Raw genomic sequence first — 20,493 nt, 5'->3', positions numbered from 1 at the left:
GCCCCCGGCGCGCTCGTTGTGACGTCACACGGGGGGGGGCCTCTGCGTCGAGGGCGGTTTTTTCTTTTCCTTGGTCGTGATTGGGCGCTTTGTCCGACCCGGCGTGCGTGACGTGCCGCCGCCGGCGTCCCCCGCCCCCCCTCCCCCCGCCCGGCGGTCGGTCCTCGCCCTGCGGGGCGGGAAGATGGCGGCGGCCGCCTCGGCGGTGGCGGGCTGGGGTTCGGGCTCGGGCCGCGGCTCCGTCCGCACGGTAAGGGGCCGCTCGGCGTCCGGGGCCCTTCGGGCGGCGAACCCTAACCCCCCAACACACACAGACATACATTCATTCATTGATTCATTGATCCCATCGTATTTCCTGAGCGCTGACTGTGTGCCCAGCACTGCACTAAGCGCTTGGGATGGGCCATCGGGCAACAGAGGGAGACCGCTCCTGCCCAGCCACGGGCTCGCCGTCTAAACCACACACACACACACACACACACACAATCCTGGATGCCCTCCTCCCTGCAGGACCCCGAGGTCCCCTCCGCCGCCTCCTCCTCCAGGACGCCCTCCTCCCTGCAGGCACACACACACACAGTATCCCGGTTGTCCTCCCTGCATGACCCCGAAGCCCCCTCCCCGCTCCTCCTCCTCCAGGACGCCCTCCTCCCTGCAGGATCCCGCAGGCAGGCAGGTTGACACACACACACGATCCCGGACGCCCTCCTCCCTGCAAGACCCCAAGGACTCCCTCTCCCTCCTCCTCCCGGACTCCCTCCTCCCCGCAGGGCCCCCTGGATACACACAATCCTGGTTGCCCTCATTCATTCATTCAGTAGTATTTATTGAGCGCTATGTGCAGAGCACTGTACTAAGCGCTTGGAATGCCTCCCTGCAGGACCCCTAGGATCCCTCCGCCTCCTCCTCCCGGACGCCCTCCTCCCTGCAGGGGCCCAAGGGTGTGTACACACACACACACACACATACACGTACACCCCCCCCCCACCCCACCCCTGAGCTCCCTCCCCTCCTCCCTGCAGGACCCCGAGGACCCTTCTTCCCCACCTCAGCCCCCCTCGGGGTGCTCGGGGCTTGGGGGGGGGGGGGACAGGGGGACTGAGCCCGACCTGACCGCCCTCCATCCCTGCGCTCAGTACACTGCTTGGCACGTAATGAAGACTTAATGGAGCCAGCGGTACTTATTTTCCGAGGACTAAGGGCTTCCTCTGTGGCGGGCACTACCGAGCACCGCAGGAAAGGGGAACTGGTCAGGTTGGACCCGACTCCTTCTGCGAGGAGGAAATTGAAGGAAAAGGGAACAGGTGGCCAAGCGGGGGAGGGGAAGGATGGGGAATGGGGGAGGGAAAGTGGGAAGGGGAAAAGGGAAAGTGGGGGAGCACTAACAACTGTGCTATCAGCGTGGTGCAGTGGAAACAGCACGGGCTTTGGAGTCAGGGCTCATGAGTTTGAATCCCAGCTCTGCCACTTGTCAGCTGTGTGACTGTGGGCAAGTCACTTAACTTCTCTGTGCCTCAGTTCCCTCATCTGTAAAATGGGGATTAAGACTGTGAGCCCCACGTGGGACAACCTGATTCCCCTGTGTTTACCCCAGTGCTTAGAACAGTGCTCTGCACATAGTAAGCGCTTAACAAATACCAACATTATTATTATTATCCTGGAGCATAAGCTCATGATTAGGGAAGTGCTGTTGTGTTTCCCCCAAACGCTTAGTACAGTGGCCTGCATGTAGGTGCTCAATAAAGTGCTCAAGAACAACATCGCCTAGCATCTTGCACGTAGGTGCTCAGTAACGTGCTCAAGGTTACCTTCGCCTAGTGCCCTGCACACAGGGGCTCAGTACAGCGCTCAGGAGCAGTGTCGCCTAATGGATAGAACCTGGGCCTGGGAGTCAGAAGGAGCCGGGTTCTAATCCCCGCTCCGCCACTTGTCTGAAGTGTGACCTCGAGCAGGTCAGGTCTCTCCCCCTGTGCTTCAGTTCCCTCATCTGTAAAGTGGAGATTAAGACTGGGGGGTCCCGTGTGGGACATGGACGGCGTCTAACCCGATAACCTTGTATCGGCTCCAGTATCTGTTGTTAGTACAGTACCTGGCATGTTGTCAGCGCTTAACAAATACCATTAAAAAAACAAGTTTGGTATTTATTGAGCACCCCCTGGGTGAAAAACCGCATACCAAACACTTGGCATAGATCATCACACGTGCAGGACCACTCCTACTCACAAGAAGCTTCCACTCTAAAGGGGGAGACAGATGTACACAGATTTAATAATCAGCAGAATAAATAAATCGAATGTCCACTGGGATCATGCATGTAGGCACAAGTGCTGAGGATGGGGCTTAGTAAACGCGCAGATGCTAGACATTCATTCAATTGTGTTAAGCGCTTACTATGTGCAGAGCACTGTACAAAGCGCTTGGAATGGCAGCTGGACCTTTACGGTTAGGAGTGTGGACAGCTGGCCGGGCATGGCTTATTGGAGGAGGTAGGATTGAAGGGCATGGGGCGGGGGGGTCTGGGGTCTGTAGGATTTATGGGGGAGAGGAGCTCCAGGAAGGAGGTGGGGGAGTAGAGAGGGTATGGTTGGAAGATTAGTTTGGGAGGAATGGAGAGAGGGAGCAGAGGAATGGCTAGTGAAGGGAGCCAAAGGGTAAGGAGGGAAGAGGTGAAGTATTACCCCAGCCACTGTTCATAATAATAATAATAATGGTGGTATTTGTTAAGCGCTTACTATGTGCTAAGCACTGTTCTAAGCGCTGGGGGAGATATAAGGTAATGAGGTTGTCCCACGTGGGGCTCACAATCTTCATCCCCATGTTACGGATGAGGTAACAGGTTCAGAGAAGTTAAGTGACTTGCCCAAAGTCACACAGCAGACAAGTGGCAGAGTGGGGATTAGAACCCACGACCTCTGACTCCCAAGCCCAGGCTCTTTCCACTAAGCCACGCTCCTTCTCTATAACAGCGTCACAGTGTTACCCACAGTAAGAGTAATACAGTGTTAGAGTGGCTGATGGGGCGGGGTGGGAAGGGGCATGACCAGAGTAGAGGGAGATCAATCAGGATGAAGATGGCATCCACAGTGAGGTTTCATTCCCGTGGGTGAGAAGACCTACATATGTATAGCCGACACACTCTTCTAGACGGCCCAAAAAGAGATGATCCTCTGCTGTGTTTATAATTCAGTGCCGGGCACCCGGAGTCTGTGTCGACAGCTCTGTATCGCCATTGAAAAGCTCTGATTGAGGGTAGGGATTCCCGGTGCACCCCGGGGCGCCTGCAGGTAAAGTCATAACCCACTGAGTGCTGCATTGGCTTTTCAAGTGGATTTTCATGATCCTTTGCATGCTGTGTGTGTGTCTCGGTGTGGGGGAGCGGGGTGCCCTGAGCCCCAGACCAGACAAGGACGGTGTCCGGCCCCATTTGCTTGACCTGAGGTGGTCGTTACTTCGGCATGAGTACTGGAAAAAATCATCTCTGTTTTTCATTTTCAGAACACCGTACATGAACCATCTAAATCTGCTTCGACCACAGATCGCCTTTCTGCGTCTTCCTTCATCGCTTATCCACCCGACAGACCTTTCCTCAACTGCGACGTGCGACGTTCTCCGGAGAAGCCGACGCTCGCCTATCCAGAAAGCAACAGCAGAGGTAAGGAGGAAGGCCAGGCCAAAAGCTAGAGCTTGCATTTGCTTCTGTCAGCTCCTCGCTTATGGTGGTGATTGACTGAAAAATCAAAGCTCTCTGTTTTCCAATCACAGCAAAGTCGTTTGTTTTTTTCCTTCTTCTTCTATCAATCTCCACTCTGCTCCTCCCTCATTCAACCTCTCCCATCACCACTCACCGTCCCAAAGATCCTGGCACCAGGGGAAGAGGGCCAACCTCTCAGTTCTGTCTCAGGGTGCCCCGAAGAAAGGACACCCTGGGCTTAGGTTACAGTTCTAAGGTGAGCTTTATGTTTTCATTGGCATAGATCGAATACCAGACATCTGTCGGTTTCAGGGCGGTGCAGTAAGTGGAGTCTGTCCCCAGCTCCGCTCTGAGCTCGCTTCTTCGTTCTGCATTTTTTTTTTTGGCTTAAGAACAGACATTGGTGTGCAATTCTGGGAAATGTCTACAGGGTTGTGCTCCTAGGAGCCCTCGAGGAACACTGCTTTAGCCTTCAAGTCTGCCTGTGCCGAGAAAATCGGGGAAGACGGGCCGTTTGAGCTTTTCCCAGTTGTGGAAATAACGTCCGGAAGCCTGGAATTGGCCACTTTCCCCTCCGTACTCCCTCCGTGGGGTTTTCCAGGGGTGGGACTTGCTTGAGGGCGGGTGCCGGACCGGCTCCGCTGTGAGAGGGAGGTCCAGGGGCAGGGGATGCCAGGGCTGCACACCCTGGCCTGTGGGGGTGGGCAGTGCTTCTGCACCCCCAAGTTGCGGGGAGGAGGGGATGCAGCAGGGTGTCCTGGGATGAGCGATGAAAGGAGGGCCTGGGGCGGCTCCCACTCCTCGCCTTTCGCCGGCTAGACGCACAGTCTCCAACCCGGGAAGCCCGAGGGTGGTGGTAGGGAGCCCTCGGGCCCACCCGTCCTTGCAGCCCAGCACCCTCCTTCCTGAACACGGCGGGCCGGCTCGGAGGTTCGTTTTGTTTTTTTAACTCTTACCCCCGACCCGATCCCAGGTCAGTCATTGGAATTGGGTGGATGACGGGCTTTACTTTAATCCACTGTGACTTTTTCCAAGTTGGATGAATATTCAGGTCTCCTCAAGCCCAAGGACTGCATTTTTACAAGTAACGATAACTGTGGTTTCTGTCGAGTGCTTGCCATGTGTCAGGCACTGTTGTGAGTGCTGGAGTGGATACACACTAAATCAGGTTGGACACATTCCCTGTCCCCTACACGGGGCTCACGGTCATAAGTAGGAGGAAGGATAGGCACTTCATCCCGTTTTACTGGTGAGAAGACAGCCCCAGAGTTGTCGAGTGGTTTGCCCAAGGACACACAGCAAGCAAGAGGTGAAGCCGAGGATAGAACGCAGGTGGTCCTCTGACCTCCGGGTTCAAGCTCTTTCCCTCAGGCCCAGACGCCACGCACAATACATTAAACTCTCAGTATAATCACTATTCCACTCTTCTCATGGGCACACAAATGACTTCTTTCAATCTCCCACTAATAAATACGATCGAATGAATGTAAATATTCCAGTTTGCTAAATAGCCGTATATTCTATTACTTCCCTTTTCCCCAGTCTGTTTTACCGTCTGTCGCCCCCTTTGTTCTGTAAGCTCCTTGTGGGCAACTCTGTTGTATCGTGCTTTCCCAAGTGCTTAGTACAGTGCACCGCACAGAGTAAGCACTCAATAAACACCACTGATCGATTGCCCACGCGGCGTACAGCTCCCAGGCGGACTTGTGTCGAGTGGACGTTTTGCCCCGTTTATCTCGTATCCTCTATCCGGCTCGGTGTTTAGTACGGTGCTTGGCCCAAAGTAAGCGCTTACTAAAACGCCGCAGTTATAGCTGTAATGTCACCGCCGAAGGATATGACGTTCAAACTAAAGTCCAAGGGTATTGATTTGGCAGCTATATTTTCTGCTCTGAAGAAACTTCAGGAGAAGATTCGTCAGTTGGAGCTGGAGCGGATTCAGGCTGAAGAAAGCGTGAAGACCTTGTCCAGAGAAACGTCTGAATACAAGAAGGTCCTGGACAAGCAGATGCGAGAGAGGGAGAATTCCAAAATGGAGGAATCAAAACAGAATCGAGGTAACGTCTGGCTCCAGAAAGGATGGGCCCTAATCTCTCAGAAGAGGTTGTCGCCTGGAGAAGCAGCGTGGCCTAGTGGATAGAGCTTGGGCCTGGGAGTCAGAAGGACCTGGGTTCTAACCCCGGTACTGCCACTTGTCTGCTGTGGGACCTCGGGCAAGTCACTTCACTTCTCTGGATCTCAGTTTCCTCAGCTGTAATGGGGGGGGGGGTGAAGACTGTGAGTCCCATGTGGGACAAGGACTGTCCCCAACCTGATACCCCAGAGTTTAGTACAGTGCCCGACACATAGTAAGCGCTTAGAAGATACTGTTAAAAAAAACGGTGGCCGGGGGCGGTTGGAGTGACGGCAGCTCCGAGGGGAAATTCAGCCCCGGGAAGGGGCTCACACCGGGGTCCCCAGTGCTCTGGATTTGGGAGGTCGCCTGGCAGTGCTTTATTTCAGAGAGGCTTGAGGGGCTGTTGAGAAAGTGCGCCAGGCCCTCTGAGAACTATCGTAGTGCTTATTAGCGTGGCGCAGTGGAAAGAGCACGGGCTTTGGAGTCAGGGCTCATGAGTTCGAATCCCAGCTCTGCCACTTAGCTGTGTGACTGTGGGCAAGTCACTTAACTTCTCTGTGCCTCAGTTCCCTCATCTGTAAAATGGGGATTAAGACTGTGAGCCCCATGTGGGACAACCTGATTCCCCTGTGTTTACCCCAGCGCTTAGAACAGTGCTCTGCACATAGTAAGCGCTTAACAAATACCAACATTATTATTCTCTCTGAGGGCACAGGAGAAAGCAGCACCAGCTAGAACTCAAAAAGAGAATAAGTTAGGAAGGGGGTGATCAGAGCATAACCCCAGGCTGTGAAGCAGCTTGAGCGGAGGGATCTCTTATTAAGAGGGCAGAGGTGAGGGAGAGAAGGCCGAGCTCTATCGTCTCCTTGGTTTAGGAATCCATCCCCTCCTTCCCAGCACTGTTCCTGTGTAAAAATTGGTTCTGATTTTCAGGTGCGATTTTCAGGAACTGATTTAGTCCTAAGTCCAAGGAGTGGTAGCTGTAGTATTTGCTAAGTGTCTCCCCAATGCAGAGGACTAAAGCTGCTGGGAAAGACCGCCTGTAGCCGGGAGGGTATGACCCAAGGGAAAAACATAAGCAATCAGGAGACGCTTCCTGGAGGAATTGGGGTTTCAGAAGGGCTTTGAAGAGGCGCAGGTCTGGAGGGTGTGAGGGGCGTGTGAGCAGCAGATCGTGTGAGTGTGCGGAGGAGGGGAGGATGCGTGAGCAAGAGGCCGGAGGCCGGGGTGATGAGGAGGGGAGAATAAGTGAGAAGGTTTGGTGGGTATCGTGGGGGCTGACAGAAGAGAAAGGAAAGGAGAGAACTGTCAGACAGCCTAACTGCAGAGGGAGATGGACAGCAGTTGGACATCCCTCTAACTCTAACCTGTAAGCTTGTTACGGGCAGGGAACGTGTCGGTAATTCTGTTGTATTGTACTCTCCCAAGTGCTGAGTACAGCGCTTTGCAGGGAGCGAGCACTTGGTAAATACAATTCTCGTGGAGGGGGGAGTAGGGAGCAAATCAAGGTACTGTTCCCCAGTCGCGGCGAAGGGGTCAAATACCTCCTTTCCTCTCTGTCCTCGTTAGAACTGGCGTCCCAGTTGTCAGCTGCCAAAACAAAGTGCGGCCTTTTAGAAAAGCAACTGGACTACATGAGGAACATGATAAAGCACGCGGAAATGGAGAGGACCACAGTCCTGGAGAAGCAGGTAGGGTGGTCTGGTTGGGGCTCCCCTCCACTCAAAATACCCAAGGAGATTACAGGGCCAACGGGCAGGGGCCGTCATCCTTTTGTCCTCACCGTTTCCAAATGAGCCGGTTTTCCTCGCCCAAGCTCTCATCTCCCAGAGTTGAGGCTGACAGGAGGAAGAGGGGCTCTCGGGGAGCTGGGAGGGGCAAGGGCAGATATCCTACCTGTTCTCAGGATCCGGCAGGTTTCCCGGCCTGGGAGGAACCCGGCTCACGTCAGGACCGTGGGATTCCCCGCCTCCTCTTGCAGTCGGGTTAGTAGTGGAGTGAAGAGAACAATCCCTGGATTGAACAGCCCTATGGGGGAGTTTTCTTTTGGGACAACAGACCTGCTGGAGAGAGCTTTTTAAAATGGCTTTTGAACCCATCTAGGAGGGGTCCTGTGGCATCAAGGGGGACAAATAAGTTTGATTGGTGGTTGTTGAGCATTAGTCGTTGAGGACTTAGTGTCACATTTTAAAGAACGTCACATTCAATTTTTTTTGGTTTGAAGCGTAAACTCATGGGCAGGGAACCTGTCTGTTAATTCTGTTGTGCTCTTCCAAATGCTTACTACAGTGCTCTGCACATAGAAAGGGCTCAATAAACGCTACTCAGTGACTGAATCGTGTCTCCCCCATTAGATCAGTTACTTAGGGGCCCAACACGTAGAAACTCCAACAGTTCTACGGGCAGTTTTGGGGTGCTGAACCCCGTGCCCCCCATGATGGGAGAACGGGCGGGTCTCCTAGTGGGCCGGGAGCACTGGAAGTGAGGACGAGCTACGGTCCGAAGGGGACTGCTAGGAGCGAAGCGTGCGGGGTTGTTGGGATTGCAGGTGAAGGGACCCAAGATGGAGAGAGCTGGAATAATTGCGGTACTTCTTAAGCATTTATTATGTGCCGGCACTGTACTAAGCACCAGAGGAGACAGGAAATTGTGGGCTCACCATCTTAATCCTCACTTTACACATGAGGTAACTGAGGCACAGAGAAGTGAAGTGACTTGCCCAGGGTCACCAGCAGACAAGTGGCAGAGCCGGGATTAGATCCCAGGTCCTTCTGACTCCCGGGCCCGGGCTCTATCCACTAGACCACACTACTTCCTTACTGGAGCTGGAGACCTATTAAGTCAGTGGTAAGGGGTTCCTGCCACAAAGTCAGTGGTTAAGGGTAAGAGCGAGAATACTGGGCTGGAAAGCCCTCCGATCTGGTCCAGCAGTAGCATTTAATTCTGTCGTTATGGTCGGGAAGAAAGGCTACTGCAAATGGTTTCCTTGTCATTTTTTTAAAGGGTATTCGTTAGGCTCTTACAATGTGCCAGGCACTGTACCGATTGCTGGGGTAGATACAGTCTAATCAGGTTGGACACAGTCCATGTCCCAAGAGGGACGTGAATGGTGTTTATCGGGCGCTCATTGGACAAATCAGGTAACTCAGGCCCAGAGAAGCTAAGTGACGTACCCAAGCTCACAGAGCAGACAAATGGCGGAGCCGGGATTAGAACCTGGGTCCTTCTGACTCCCAACCCCGAGCGCTAACCACCAGGCCATGCCCCGCCCCCCCGCCCCTACCACTTATCAGTTATCTATGGGAACAAGAATGCCTTCAAGTGGGAGTCTTCAGTAAGCCCAGCGTTGGGAAGAAGGGAGGGGAATATTGAAACGAGCATATATTATCAAACCGGCTCCTTTACATAAAGCTCTATCCAATTTCATTTCTGGATCGTTCCTGTTCACCGTCCCAGATTTCATTTGAAAGAGAGCGGCAACTCGATCAAACACAAGTTCAGAACAAACTGGAAAAACTGGATCATCTTGAACAGGAGTATATCAAGCTTACCACAATGCAGGCCCTCGCCGAGGTTAGTGGATGACAGCTTTTACTCTAATAATTATCATAACGGCATTTAATGAGCCCTTGCTAAGTACGTGCCACGCACTGGGGGAGATAGCTCATCAGGTCAGACACAGGCCCTGGCCAACATGGAACTCCTCATCGAAGAGATAAGGAGTGTAGGCATCTCATCCCCATTTTACAGATGAGGCGTGGAGAGATTACGTGATTTGGCCTGCTCTGTGACCTTCGACAGTGGCAGACCTGGGATTAGAACCCAGGCCTCCTGACTCACTGACTCTGCTCTTCCCACTAGGCCTCGCAGGGTAATTACCACAGTGACCTCTTTGGTAAAATGAGAACACTGATAGACCTGGATCTCCCAAGGAATGAGGAGAATCTGGAGCAAAGGGAATAACTTAAGGTACCCAGGGCAACTGGGAAAATCACTGTCCTTTCGTTGAGCTGCGTTGGCAAATCACATAACTTGTTTATGCCTCCCCTTTCCTCATCTGTAACAGGAGTATTCAATGTCTCTCCTCCCCAACCTTAGACTTGGAGCCCCGTGTCTGACCTGACTAACTTCTGTCTACTCCAATGCTTAGAACAGCGCTCGACACATAGTAAACACTTAAAGGCCACAGTAAAAATCATCATAATATTGTCAGTTTCTCCATTAATCCCCTTTTACTTATTTTTCTGTTGCTGCTAGAAAAAAATGAGAGAGCTAGAATTGAAGCTCCAGGAAGAAGAGCGGGAAAGGAAGCTGGTGCAGGAGAAAGCTGACGAGGTAAGCCCAGTTGGTCTGAATTTCTCACGTCACAATGTTCACGGCCAAATAGTGTTCAGCATTCACACTGGTTTCCGAGAAGGTGGGTTTGGCTGAGCTGCGTCACATCCAAACCGGGTCTTTTCAGCCACAACCAGGGACGGGATCTCGTTGATGGGGTCATTGTGGGAGCTGAGATGAGAACCCAGGTCCTCTGACTCCCAGGCCCGTGCTCTTTACACTAGGCCTCCCTGTCTTCACCACCACCAGCTAAGCTTTGCGGAGGGCAGGTTAAGAAGTCTGGCATCAATTTTAAAGAAAGCAGGTGAATGGGTGAAAATAATCTAAGATTCCAAGTGCTTACTACAATGCTCTGCACACAGTAAGCGCTCAATAAATACGATTGAATGAATGGAGCGGAGAATCTAAAGGTGCAATGAGGTGTTCAGAAGGAGTCAGTCTGCAGCAACACAAGCCAAGTTGGAAAACCCCTACCACAGTGACAGCCAGTTTTTAAACCTGCAAAGATTCATAATCATGCTATAGCCACCTCCTGTGATAAATGACTTCAACCAAGATTAGAAAGTAGTCTGATGATATTTCATATAACACCTTAGAGCACACAAAGGAACAGGTGGTGGCGGTGGTAATTCTCTCCCTCCCCGTCTCATTCCTCCCCCACCTAACAACACTCCCCCTCCTCACCACCAATACAGTTAGAGGTCACCGAAGTCTGCCCCTCCTCCCAGGGCACGGAGCCAGGTTGATGGTAGGCAGAAAGCAGTCTCAAAAACGGATGGAGTAGGAGCAGATGTTTAATGTAACCTGGTAACGGGAAAGAAAACGGTTAACGCTTCAGTGTCGGTTGAGTTCAAAGGGTGCGGTGCGTGTGGGAGTGGCTTCCTTTGGGGGGCCTGCCCTTTCCTCCTTTTACTCTGGCAGTGGGTTGTTCGCCTTTGTCTGGTTCCATTCATACTCGTGTGAGAGCCGACACTGTGATTTCCGTGATCCTAGTTTTTTAGCCTTTGGTATTCTACAGTTGCAGACGGGACTAGAAACAAACAGAATATTATTCGAGGAAAAAGCAGCAGCCTCCAAACCAAGGCGAATAAAGAAAAAGAAGACAAAAACCAAACAGTCGGACAAGGTAGCTCTGTTCCTTCTCTCTTTCTCTCCCACCTGCTGTAGTCCCCCCACCTAAGTAAAGTTAATGAGTCAGGTGCTCTCAACTTTTAAATATGAGGCACTCCACTGTTCTCCACCCTGAACTCTGCTGGCGTTAATTCTGCAATGTGGGGGTCAAGCCCCAGAAAAGGTAGAACAAGGAGCTGAACCTTCAGTTCTCGCTGCCTTAGCCCTCTGCTCTCTCTCATGATCGACCCAAGTTGGATGGAGGAAAAATGACCTACTTGATTAAAAGCGGCGGCCACCAAGTTTTTCTCAGATCAAGGGAGTGGAGGGAGAGGGTTTAGTTCAGTGGCATTTCCATTTCCAACTCTTTTTTCTTTTTCTCTTAGAAATCACCGAGCCATTTCCTTGTTCAACCACATTACAGACTGGCACTGGGTGATATGCCGTTTGTAGCTGGAAAGGTGAGTGGGTGGGGGACACACAAACAGGTGATAAACTGGGAGGAGCGAGCACCCCTCAGATCAACCCCTGAGCTGATGAGATGTGAACTTCGAGGACGGCGATGACTATGTTCAGTCAGTAGTCCTCTGTCCCACATTCCAGCTACGTGGATCCCGCTCACGGGTTAAAAATCTGCAGGTCATTTTTTTGTGGGGGGGTGGAGCAGAGCGTTACTGGAAGAAAGATCTCCCATATGTCCCAGTGCTGCCTCTGAAGACCAGAGGCAGGGGGAAGGGCCCCTTGGGACAACCTGCAGCTCCCAAGCACGTTTGGTGATTTGAACATCACTTTTTGATTTTTTTTATGGTATTCAAGGGCTTACTAAGTGCCAAGCACTGTCCTAAGCATTGGGGTAGATGCACACTAATCAGGTAGGACGCAGTCCCTATCCCACATGGGGCTCACAGTCGTAATCCCCATTCTGCAGATGAGGTAACCAAGGGCCCAGAGAAGTGACTTTTCCGAAGTCTCCAGCAGACAAGTGACGGAGCTGGGATAAGAAGCCCGGCCCTTCTGACGTCCAGGTCCGGGCTCTATCCACTAGGCTACGCTGCTCTGGATTGCCCTCATCACCTCACGTGTCCCATTTTGCCTTGGCCAGTCCACTAGCCCGAGCCATTCCGTGGGAGCCAACGTCCAGCACGTCTTGCACTTGATGAAGCACCACAGCAAAGCCCTGTGCAACGACCGGGTGGTCACCGACGTCCTCCTGGAAAAGCAGCTCACCACCACCGGGGCCACCCGCTGCAGTCGGGTCCAGCGCCCGCCTGTCTCGACCGCCTCCTCCGCGTCTCACGAAGAGCTGGCCGAAGTCTTGGAGGCGCTGCAGGACGAGTTCGGCCAGATGAGCTTGTGAGTGTTTGTTTTTTTTTAAGGTGTTGTACTGAGCGCTGGGGTAGATCCGAGCTAATCAGGATGGACACAGCTCCTGTCCCAAATGGGGGCTGTCTTCGTCCACATTTTACAGATGAGGGACCTGAGGCCCAGAGCATTCATTCAATATTCATTCAATAGAGTAGTGAAGTGACTTACCCAAGGTCACACGGCAGACAAAGTGGCAGAGCCAGAATTAAAACCCAGGCCCTTCTGACTCCCAAGCCCAAGCTCTATCCACTAGGCCACACTGTTCTGTCCAACGCTCCCTCATCAGGAGGCTATTGGCCGGAGGGGCCCAGAGACTTTCCTTTTAAGCCCAGCTTCCCGTCTGGTCACTACAGGGGCTTATTTTAGACACCCGGATCAGAATGGCACAGATTGGTTGCAGGGCCCGCTCTGTGTCCCAGTGGGCCTAGCTGCTGTCGGGGTCCTGGGAAGTGCAAGGAGAGCCGTTACCTCAGCGGGAGGGCAAAGAAGCAGAAGGATCCCTTGGATCCTTGAATAAAAAAATCAAATCTTACAATATTTGCTGATCCCCTCAAATCCTTCCTTCTATGTAAGGAAGCAGAGAGTGGGGGAAAGCAGTGTAGCCTAGAGGGAAGAGTATGGGCCTAGGAGTTGGAGGACCTGGGTTCTAATCCCAGTTCTTCCACTTAATTGCTGTGTGACCTGTGCCTCAGTTCCCTCATTTGCAAAATGGGGATTCAATGCGCATTCTCCCTCCTATTTAGACTGGGAGTCCTATGTGGACCTGATGATCTGATGTCTACCCTGGTGCTTGGTATAGTGCTTGGCCTATAGTGAGCACTTAACTGATATTATTATTATTATTATTATTTGAGGCAGGTGGGTTAATTGTGCCTCGTACAAAAGAATGAATACAAAAAAAAAAGACTTCACTTTCCTGCTCCAAAAGCATGGACATTTAAAATGAATAAGAGCACAGTGAAAACCTGGAATGAGGAGAAGTGTCCCGGGATCTAGCGTCTAGCAAGGGTCGGCCCTGTGGGTGGTTGCCGGAACGTTCAAGTCATTCAGGAGGTGCTGCATGCAGTGACATCTTGGCCCACTGAGTCCTGGTTTTTCCTTCTTCCGGGTCAAGTGATCACCAGCAGCTGGCCAGGCTGATCCAGGAAGCCCCGACCATCCTGCTGAAGGAAGACCTGGAGCGGGAACTGGAGGCACTGGTGCGGAGGATGGAGGCCAAGGCCACCCAGATCATGAAAGTGCGGAAGCACCAGAGCTGGGTAAGCCCCCTTCCCTCTCCCCCCTTACTTCCGCGGGCCTCTGCTCCTTCCCGTGCCCTTGGGCTCGGATGGGGCCTGCCACGGGTGAGTTTGGGCTCGCGGGGAGCTGTTAGTTACTTAGATTAATGGCGTCTGGGCAGGTCCCACCTTGTGTGAAACGCAGGCTCCCCTCAGCGCATCTTTCTCCAAGGAGCTCCCTCCTTCCCTCTGAGGAAATCAAACTGACCGGGCCTGTTAGGTAAGGCCGCGGCAGGACCGGGTTTGGGCCTCGAGGTAGCCTACGGCTCCCTGAACCCCCACCTTCCCAGCCCAGGAAAGAGCAGCCAGTGGATCACAATGTGCTCCATGACGTACAGAGCCTAGGGTTCCTCCTCCCGGCCTTGTTAGCTCTGTGGCTTTACCTGTCTCCTCCACTCCTGCTCAGGGCCCCAGGGATACCGAAAGAAGCCCTCCTCTTGGGTGGACACCTGGAAGAGCTCACAACCACCCCCGTGCCGGCTGCCAAGGGGGGGGTGTTCTGTGGTACGCCCCTTGACCTCACTACCTCAGGGCATCTCTCTGAGAGCAAATCAGTTCCCTCCCTCTCAGAAAGAGGGCTCTGTTACTATGACGGAAATGCTCAGTTTGGGAAGAAACTTGTCCACATGCAGGCCCAAGCCCTTACCTTAAAACATCCCTGAAAATCATTAAGCGTCAGGGGGAATCATGGTTGAGAGAACTTGTGCTTCAATATAAATTTTTCTTTTGATGATCAGTGTGGACCTTTTCTGTATCTTATTATCGTTATTACTATTGTAATTGTATACTATAGGTTAAGCGCTGGGGGAGATCCAAGTTAATCAAGTTGGACCCCGTCCCCATCCCACACGGGTTAGGAAGAAGAGGTATTGAATCCCCATTTTATAGGGGAGGAAACTGAGGCGCTTGCCCAAGGTCACACAGCAGCCAAAGGGCAGAGAGCCGGTATTAGAAGCCAGGGCTCCGGGTGCCTTCCACTAGGCCACGCCGCTTTTGCTTTCATGAAGAGCAAAGGGAGGAGGCAGCTTGCCCTCTCTGTCCCCATTTCCTTTCCTTCATCTTCTCCCATTGCTGTCCATTACAGGTAGAAAGGCAGCCAAGAACATTCAAAGCCAAAAAGACATCTTTTGGGGGTGAACGGAGTAGCAGCCGAAGGCCAGCCGGCGGCACGCCAGAATGGAAGCACTCCGGCAGCGGCAGCAAAGTGAAACCGGGGGAGAAGAGCAGGAGAAACCTTCAGTTGCTAAGAGACATGCACGTCATCCAGACCTCCCTCCAAAAAGACGACCTGTGTTGGGATTACTGATCTGGGGGTCCAAGTGGACTTTACCTCCCCAGGTCCCGAGCCGACTCCTAGTTGGGAAATAAAGGGGCCAGTCAGCAACCTGTCCCGGAGCCGTCGAGACTCGGCTCGGGCGGCGGGCAGAGGCTACCGTAGCCCCCGCTTGCCACATTTAAACTCACTCCCTGTTGTCTGGAGGTGAGTGACTGTTTTCAAGGTCCCTAGTCCTCGGGTATTGCTAAATGCAAATCAATCAGAACAAGGCTCAGAAACCTATCCGTAGCCTCCTCCTCGCCAAGCCAGGTGACCCTCTGCTGGAAGAAATGTAGGTCTAAACCATTTGGAGAAGGTGTCCTCTCTGGCTGAGGTCAACTCCACTCCCGTTTTCACGTGCAGCTCTGCCTGCTGAGTTAAAAACAACAGAGAAATCTTTTCTTTAGGATAACCCAAACACGACTTTTCATTGTCCAGGCCACACCAAATGAAACAGATGGGGTTTTTTTGTTTTTCTTCCCCACAACTATCTGAAGCTATTATAACACACAACCTTGTAGGGATATTTTTTTCACTGGGCCCAAATCTGTGGAGGAGGACCAGAGACTGATTTTTAAATGATAAAGGGGACATCCCTGCTGTTTTTAAATAGTGCCTCTTCCACCTCATGCACATTCAGTTTCAACAGAGAGGTTTTCTCTCAGAATGTTCCCTGGGCAGCTTAGACATTTGCTTTCAGTAGCCTATAAATGCACGTGTGTGAATTAAATTGTATACAAAGAAAATCTATTTTATGTTTGATGTAAAGAATTTCCGTAGTTTTTTAAAGGTACAAAACCATCTTTAAACTTTTTATACATGTCCTCGAAGGAGTCAATAAAGCTTGTTTTAAGGAAAAAGCCAAAACTTTCCTCCAAGGGCTTACTCCTCAAGATGTGTCTGTCCTGTGAAGAACGCCGGCTTTGGTAACTCGACATAAGGGGTTGGAAGAAAGCTGTAACTGAATCACAGTAGGAGAATGATCGCTCTTGAGGCCGCCATTCATATTCTGTAGTCAGTGACTACGTAAAAATGAGAAGCTGTGTGTGTGACTTTGGGCAAATCACTTGACTTCTCTGAGCCTCAGTCACCTCATCTGTAAAATGGGGATCTGGACTATGTCCGACCTGATTAGCTTGTATCTACCCCAGCCCCTGGCACATAGTAAGTGCTTAATGAGTGCTTTTAAAAAAAACAGGGTTAGAGAAAAGTGGTGACGGTAGGGGCCTTGTCCTCTTCCTCTGATTCCCCCACAGCTTTACCTGGGTTGTTGGCACTGCCTCGAGCCCACCAGGCCCAGACGGCAGGTTGGGGAATGCTGGGACCCTCTAGAGGTTGGAGCTGCAGCTCCAGTACCTCTCCAAGGACCTGGTGGCGGGTGGCCCCGACACCCCCACCCCACACACAAACACACCCGGAACCGGGCCGACTTGTGACGCACTTGCCGGGTGGGAATCCCCACGGGGCCTGCTCACATTCCGGGGAGCGCTCGTCGGCCTCGCCAGGTGACGGCCACTCCTGCTCTGGAGCACCGTCTGTTCACCCGGAACAGGTCTGCACAGATGGAGGTGGAGGAGCCCCGGGATTGAATTCTAAATTAAGGCACTTGGCCCACGTTGGACCTCTTCTTCAGCCTTGCTGAAGAGACACGGATCTTCCTCGACTAACCGGCTCCCCAGAGGAGAAAGATAGGTCTGACGGCTCCAGCGCGGCCGCCCCCTGACGCAAGTTGGGCTCTGGGCCTGCTGCTCCGGCCGGAAGGACGCTATACTGACTGGCCAATCCCGGGCCCTGCAGATTCCACAAGCTGCTACCGCACAGAGCTCTTGGCGTTTGTATTCTTGGGATTTAGACGCTGATTGCTCTTACTGTCCCGGTGATCTCATTGGCCTGTCTTCCCAGTCAAGCTGCCGGCCGCCCCCCGGGCCTAGAACCGTATCTAGTGTCTCTCGTTGCTGCTAAATGCGTCCCACTCTTGCCCCAGCCCCGACTTCAAGGCTAGAGCCCTTCCCCTCTCTCAATCTCAATTCCTTCACCTGCAAGAAAGGAACGCTAAGAGTCACTGGATAAGATTCTTTAAAACGACTTACCGGGGCCCTCGGAACCACAACAGTAAAAGAAAGCTTCAAACAGCATCGCGACCCCAGCTTTACTGGGAATCGGCTGCTGAGGGTGACCAAGCTGGCGTGCTGCCATTAGGGCACGGGTGACTCCCTTTGAGCCCAAGCTTTATAAGGAAGGAAAGGCAAGGAGGCAAAAGAGCAAACAGCCCTGTGTGCCGCAAACATTAAGGAAGACAATACGAGGAGACACAGCCTTTCCAGGGACACAAGGCTGGCTGCCCAAGGTCACACAGCAGACAAGCGGCAGAGCCGGGATTAGAATCCAGGTCCTTCTGAATCCCAGGCCCGGGCTCTATCTGCTAGGCAACGCTGCTCCTCACCTTGAAACATTTGATCATGTCCCAGAATACCTTCTCCAAGAGCTGGCTAGAAAGATATGCCAACATTCATGTCCAAAACAAATACCAACATTCATATACAGTCGAGGGCACGGTTTTACAAATCAGTTGAATTTCCATTTTAATTAAAGACCCCCAGGGGGGCAGGAAGCAGGCACCCCACTGTTCCCCAGTAAATGATACACGATCCTCACGCAGAGTGAAATAGGCAGCGGGGGAATCAAGTATTTATTCCAGTGCCAAACTCCCTCTGGAGGAAGCAGCAATAAAGCAAGTTCCCTTTCCTTACACAGCGATCGTGGCACGTTTCGACATGCAGCAAGATCTTTGGTTGGTAGACTTAATAGTTCAGCAGAATGACCGCATTTACCGAGGGGAAAACAGAGTAAAATACTCAGTGTCAGCTTTGGAATACAATGCCGACCTCACGACAGACTATTTACAGTAGAGGCTCAGGCCAGTCTAAGAAGAATCACCCATGGCGAGCCTTGCTCCCTCATGATCCTACGCTTTTGACATAACCATTAAGGGACGACTGAGAAGAACGGAGACGAGCAGATGATAGCGGGCAGTTCCTAAGCGCCTCCCCCTTGTCCTCCAGGTTTTGACCTAGGCACCCCCCCCACTCCCACACTCCGTTTTACGGCTGAGCTAACTGGCCAATCGCCACACGTCATGGGGAGGGTTAACGATCCCTGATGATGCCCACCAAACACATGACTCGCGGTTAAGAAAGGAGGGTGAAGGAAGAAAAGACCGAGACCCATCTTCTGGAAAACAATCCCACAAGGGTGGCAGTTTGGCCCCGCCACTGAGTCTGGGCCCAATTGCCCCTGCCCCTGCGGACACAACGATGCTTTGCTCGAAAAGAGACGTGTTTAAGGATCAGTACGCTGCTTCTGCCCCAGTCCAAGGGGGACCGTTTCATGACGCAAGTCACTTCCTTTGATGCTAAACCCACCGCCTCTTGGACGGTGATTTTCTAGGCAGAGGACAAACCCGTTCTCCTCATGGATCCATTTCTGCTACCTTCTGGGACTAGCGTTACAGTAACATAACCATGTTCAGGGAGGGGGCCCGGGGCCGGGAGGCGGGGGTCGTCTCACTCAAGCTACCTGCAGCGCTACAGTAGTAGTGCGCCCCGGAGAGGGCCCTAATAAATAAAGTGGCCGAGACCTCTCTCGTGCGGGTTCCACGTGGGGGAGATTTTTCTACAAGGAGAGCTGCCCAAATGGTGGAGTCCTTGGAGTGGTCTCAGCCCCCACTCTGGGGCCAGCGCCCTCTCATACGACCGTCTGGACGGGAGGGCCGCACTGGGCGGGGGAGCTGGCCCTGTCGGAGGAGGCCGACCGGCTGGAGATCTCCCGCTGCAGCTCCTCTACCTTCTTCTGCAGCTCCGCCCTCTTGGCCAGAAGCTCCTTGTATCGATGATGGACGGGTTCCTGTGAGGGAGAGCCCATGGGCCGACTCAGTCGTTCATTCTGTCAGTCGGCCATATTTACTGACTGACAGTTACTCTCCCCCCCATCTTCAAAGCCTTAGTGAAGGCACATCTCCAAGGGAATGTGTCTGCTGTTTATTGTTGCGTTGTTCTCTCGAGCGCTTAGTACAGTGCTCTGCACATGGTAAGTGCTCAATAAATACTATTGAATGAATCTATCAAGAGCTTACTGTGTGCAGAGCACTGTACTAAGCGCTTGGGAGAGTACAATATAGCAATAAACCGACACATCCCCTGCCCACAGCGAGTTTACGATGCCACCCCCCACCCCGTGCCACTGACCAGTTTGAAGGGCTCATTCGGCCCCAGAACCTTCCTGGCATAATAATAAAGATTACTGTGGTATTTGCTGAGCACTTGTCATGTGCCAAGCACTGTGCCAAGGGCCGGGATGGATACAAGATCATTAATTCCCACATGGTGGACAGAGCACAGGCTTGGGAGTCAGAAGGTTCTCATCCCAGGTCCGCCACTAGTCTGCTGTGTGACCTTGAGCAAGTCACTATTTATCTCTGGGCCTCAGTTCCCTCATCTGTAAAATGGGGATAAGACCATGAGCCCTATGTGGGACAGGGACTGCCTCTCTCCCGGTTATCCTGTATCTACCCCAGCGCTTAGAACAATGGCCTGGCACACAGTAAGCGCTTAACAAGTGCCATTATATTATTCATCCAAATAGGAAGGAGAACAGGGATTGAATCTCCATTTTGCAGACTTGGGAAATGCGGCACCAAGAAGTTAAATGACTTGCCCATAGTCACAAAGAAGACAAGTGGCCTGTGATACCAATGCACACTTTGCACTGGCCAGCCTATCAATCCACCAGTAGTATTTACTGAGTGTTTGGGAGAGTAACAAGAGTCTAAGTGGATATCAGCCCTACCCTCAAGTAGTTTACAATCTAGCAGCCTACCCTGAGAGGGGGAGAGAGAGAGAGAGAGAAACACGCCGCTCCACAAGACGGTAAGCTCCTTGAGGGAAGAGATCTTGTCTACATACTACAGTAATTTCCCAAACACTTAGTAATAATAATGTTGGTATTTGTTAAGCGCTTACTATGTGCCGAGCACTGTTCTAAGCACTGGGGTAGACATAGGGGAATCAGGTTGTCCCACGTGGGGCTCACAGTCTTAATCCCCATTTTACAGATGAGGGAACTGAGGCACGGAGAAGTTAAGTGACTTGCCCACAGTCACACAGCCGACAAGTGGCAGAGCTGGGATTCGAACTCATGAGCCCTGACTCCAAAGCCCGTGCTCTTTCCACTGAGCCACGCTGCTTCTCCATGTCCTGTACACAACAGACTTGCTATACATACCCTT

At 52.4% G+C, this 20,493-nt stretch overlaps 2 protein-coding genes across 5 annotated transcripts in view; one reads left to right on the top strand and one right to left on the bottom strand.

Annotated features, from left to right (window-relative positions):
• Nucleotides 1-169: 169 nt before the first annotated feature.
• On the top strand, nt 170-16,076 carry CEP57 (centrosomal protein 57). The gene is made up of 11 exons (XM_007666851.2): nt 170-250; nt 3,496-3,652; nt 5,569-5,748; nt 7,377-7,498; nt 9,264-9,380; nt 10,065-10,142; nt 11,161-11,268; nt 11,639-11,713; nt 12,355-12,605; nt 13,732-13,876; nt 14,979-16,076. The coding sequence occupies exons 1-11, from the start codon at nt 185-187 to the stop codon at nt 15,198-15,200; spliced, it is 1,521 nt and encodes a 506-aa protein (XP_007665041.2). The 5' UTR covers nt 170-184; the 3' UTR covers nt 15,201-16,076.
• A 1,698-nt stretch (nt 16,077-17,774) lies between these two features.
• Nucleotides 17,775-20,493, bottom strand: part of MTMR2 (myotubularin related protein 2) — a 67,916-nt gene continuing 65,197 nt past the window's right edge. For all 4 annotated transcript variants that reach the window (XM_029047898.2, XM_029047897.2, XM_007666848.3 and 1 more), the window contains one exon: nt 17,775-19,112. In XM_029047898.2, the coding sequence (XP_028903731.1) occupies nt 18,954-19,112 (159 nt within the window). In that variant the 3' untranslated portion in view covers nt 17,775-18,953. The remainder of the gene's footprint in view (nt 19,113-20,493) is intronic.

This window comes from Ornithorhynchus anatinus, chromosome 20, assembly GCF_004115215.2.
Source record: "Ornithorhynchus anatinus isolate Pmale09 chromosome 20, mOrnAna1.pri.v4, whole genome shotgun sequence".
Taxonomy (NCBI): domain Eukaryota; kingdom Metazoa; phylum Chordata; class Mammalia; order Monotremata; family Ornithorhynchidae; genus Ornithorhynchus; species Ornithorhynchus anatinus.
Note: the sequence above shows the minus strand (reverse complement) of the source record. Positions and strands in the feature narration are given on the sequence as shown.